This window comes from Branchiostoma belcheri, unplaced genomic scaffold (genome assembly GCF_001625305.1).
Source record: "Branchiostoma belcheri isolate BF01 breed outbred unplaced genomic scaffold, Haploidv18h27 scaffold441, whole genome shotgun sequence".
NCBI lineage: Eukaryota > Metazoa > Chordata > Leptocardii > Amphioxiformes > Branchiostomatidae > Branchiostoma > Branchiostoma belcheri.
In genome coordinates, this window is record NW_017804067.1 from 20,493 (window position 1) to 23,451 (window position 2,959).

Below are 2,959 nucleotides of genomic sequence, written 5' to 3' on the forward strand. Positions count from 1 at the left end.
TCAATGTTTTCTGCTCATCACGATATCCTTTACATTTAGATTCTTCTTCTTTCTCTTTATTTCCTCCCATAGGAGAGCAGTGTCACACCAATACAACATAAAAGTCACTTCACATATACTAATTAAAATATGCTAATTAAAATATATCTTGTAGGGTATTTACAAGGGTAATCAAACGATCAAAAGATATTTACTTTACGTCACGAATTACACTATAGGGTATTTTCGTTTGTTATCCTCCTTTTACACCGTAATAAAATGTTCAAAAGGCATCAAAAGTCTCTGATTCAGTCCTTTTTGCCTTCACTTTAAAACTCAAGTTCTTCTAGCTAAATCCCTTCTCAGCTACAACGCCATTCTGCAGGTAGAGAGTAGAACCCAGGGAACATTGTCCTCTCTGTTATACCCCTCCCTGACTAGTGTCTCTTTCTAGTTCTGGTCCTCTCTCCTCAGCCTTCTCTCCTCAGCCCTCTCTCCTCAGCCCACTCTCCTCAGCCTTCTCTCCTCAGCCTTCTCTCCTCAGCCCTCTCTCCTCAGCCTTCTCTCCTCAGCCTTCTCTCCTCAGCCTTCTCTCCTCAGCCTTCTCTCCTCATCCTTCTCTCCTCAGCTCTTCTCTCCTCAGCCTTCTCTCCTCAGCCTTCTCTCCTCAGCCTTCTCTCCTCAGCCTTCTCTCCTCAGCCTTCTCTCCTCAGCCTTCTCTCCTCAGTTTTCTCTCCAGTTCTTCCCTGCCTTCTCTCTGCTTCTCTCCGTTCCAACTGTTCACCTTTCTTTCCATGTGGCATGTTTTAGTGCCATAGTTGCCAATGGGCGGAGTAGTTTGGCTGCTGTTGTAATGAAGGCGCTCCACACTTCTGCGTCCACTTCTTCTTCTGTTACTTCCGCTCCCAACATAATTTCTGTAAACCTCTCTTCTGGCTGTTCGTGTACTCTTGCCATCACCCTTACTCCCAGATAGTTCACTAGTTCTTCTGCCAGGGCTTGTCTCAGGTGTATGAATGTTGTACATCGGGTGAACAGGTGGCCCACTAGGTCTTCTGTGTCCGACATACAGGTTGGGCAGGGCTTTCTGTCGTGTTTGGTTGGGACAGTACTAAGGAGGATTAGGTTCTTTAGATCTCTTTGGTGCTCTGGTTGTTGTCTTGCTAGTACCCATAGTTTATGCGGTTTCTCGCTTGTTGGATGTACTTTGTAGAACCTGTGACATGTGCTTTCAGAGGACACTGTGGCCTGCCACCTCTCATTTTCTTTAGCTCGTATTGTTGTCTTCACCAGTTGCTTCCATTCACTTGCTGAAGGGAAATTCGTCGTCAGCCAGTATTCTTCTAACCATCCTTCCAAGCCATATTCTCTTGCTACTTCAAAGCACTCACTGACTAGACCTCTTGCCTTCCTATTTGTTCTTGCTAAGACGTAGGAGTATAGCCTGAACAAGAAGACCTTCTTCGCCAGGATTGTGTTGCGCATAGAGACAAGTCTCCCAAATAGGCATAGTTTGAACCTGTCCAGAACTGATTTCAGGCTCTCCATTCCCAGGGCACCAAGGCCTGCCGTTGTCTCTGTCTGGAAGTGCATGCCGTGCATGCGCTTAACTCCACTTCTATGTACTCTCTCTAGTTTCAAGAGATCACTGTTTGACGGGCTCCAAAACTCGCTTCCGTGTAACATGCTTGGTATCACTAGTGTGTTGTATAGAGATTAAGGATTAGGTTGCTGTCCTTCACTGCCTGTAGCCAGAATTGCACTAATCCTTCCCTTTCCCTTTCTGCAGGCTTGCTCAATGGTTTCCATTGATGAAAGTTTGGCTGCATGTTGTACTCCGACATGAGTCACCACACTTGTTTCTGGTATTGTTCTTGTGCCCATTCTCCAGCAGTAGGATGCATTGGGCGTCTGCTGTATGCTACTTGTTGATCCAAATACAACACATTTACTCTTGTCAGGGGCAAACTCAAAGCGCCATTTTCTTCCATACTGGGTCATGGTGTCGATCATTTTCTGCAGGCCCATCCTTGTGCTAGCTAGGAGACAGATATCGTCCGCTAATGCTGGGGAAGCGCAGTACATGCCTCCCATGCACACTCCACCTGGCTGGGCTTGTAGTTCTTCATGCACGTCGTCAGTAGCTAGTAAGTAGCAAGTCAGAGATAAAATCCCTCCTTGATTCACTCCTCTTGTTGTGTTGAACTCTCTTGATAGACCACCGTTTAAGAGGACTGAGTACGTACAGCCTGTGTGCATGTGTTTGAGAAGTCTCCATAGTTTGCCATTTATCCCTCTCCCGTACATTTTAAATAGTAATCCCTCCAGCCAGACAGTGTCATAGGCCTTCTTAGTATCCAAGAAGCATCCATACACCAGACTCCCTCTCTCCTTGAAGTGATTGATCACTTCTCTTACAATGAACGCAGTTGTTATGTTACTACATCCGGCTTGGCCCCCGCTCTGGAGTTGGTGAGGTATACCCCTACCCGTCACATCCAAAAATGATAATGTCTGTGCCAAAGTAAAGAACAGTCTCACCTAACCTGTACAAGGTGGAGGTGACTCAAATGCCACTCGAATGAGTCTGGACCCTGTTGGACTACTGTGCATGGGCATCTTGCCCCATGGGGCCGTAAACAGCACTCCCATACTTCGCTTCCATCTTTGTTTCTGCAACAAAAATTCTGGTTTCATATGTATATAATATATAGCGTTTATTTACAAAAGACATATAAGCAATTCTTTTGTTGAAATAACATATACATTTAAAAGGAGGTAATAATTCAGTTTTATTGCTTTACATGTGTAGCCGAACGGGTCATGTAGTTTATTTTTGCCCCTTTTCGTTCCCTTTTCCTCGATATGGTACATCTCGTTGCTAATTCCTCACAACACTAGTCTATACTCCTTTACATCCCTCTTGTTTACAATCTTTTTGGCTTTCTTGTCTTATAATGTTCTGTTCTGTTACAATAAC

The 2,959-nt window shown here is 44.9% G+C and overlaps 1 protein-coding gene across 1 annotated transcript; it reads right to left on the reverse strand.

The window, feature by feature from the left end:
• Positions 1-695: 695 nt before the first annotated feature.
• Positions 696-1,537, reverse strand: LOC109478620. Its single transcript, XM_019780292.1, has one exon. It carries the CDS (start codon positions 1,525-1,527, stop codon positions 760-762), a length of 768 nt encoding a protein of 255 aa, XP_019635851.1. The 5' UTR covers positions 1,528-1,537; the 3' UTR covers positions 696-759.
• Between the last annotated feature and the right edge of the window lie 1,422 nt (positions 1,538-2,959).

Excerpts from the sequence above, each read along its gene's own strand:
- LOC109478620 (XM_019780292.1), bottom strand. The coding sequence starts at position 1,527 with ATGGAGAGCCTGAAATCAGTTCTGGACAGGTTCAAACTATGCCTATTT.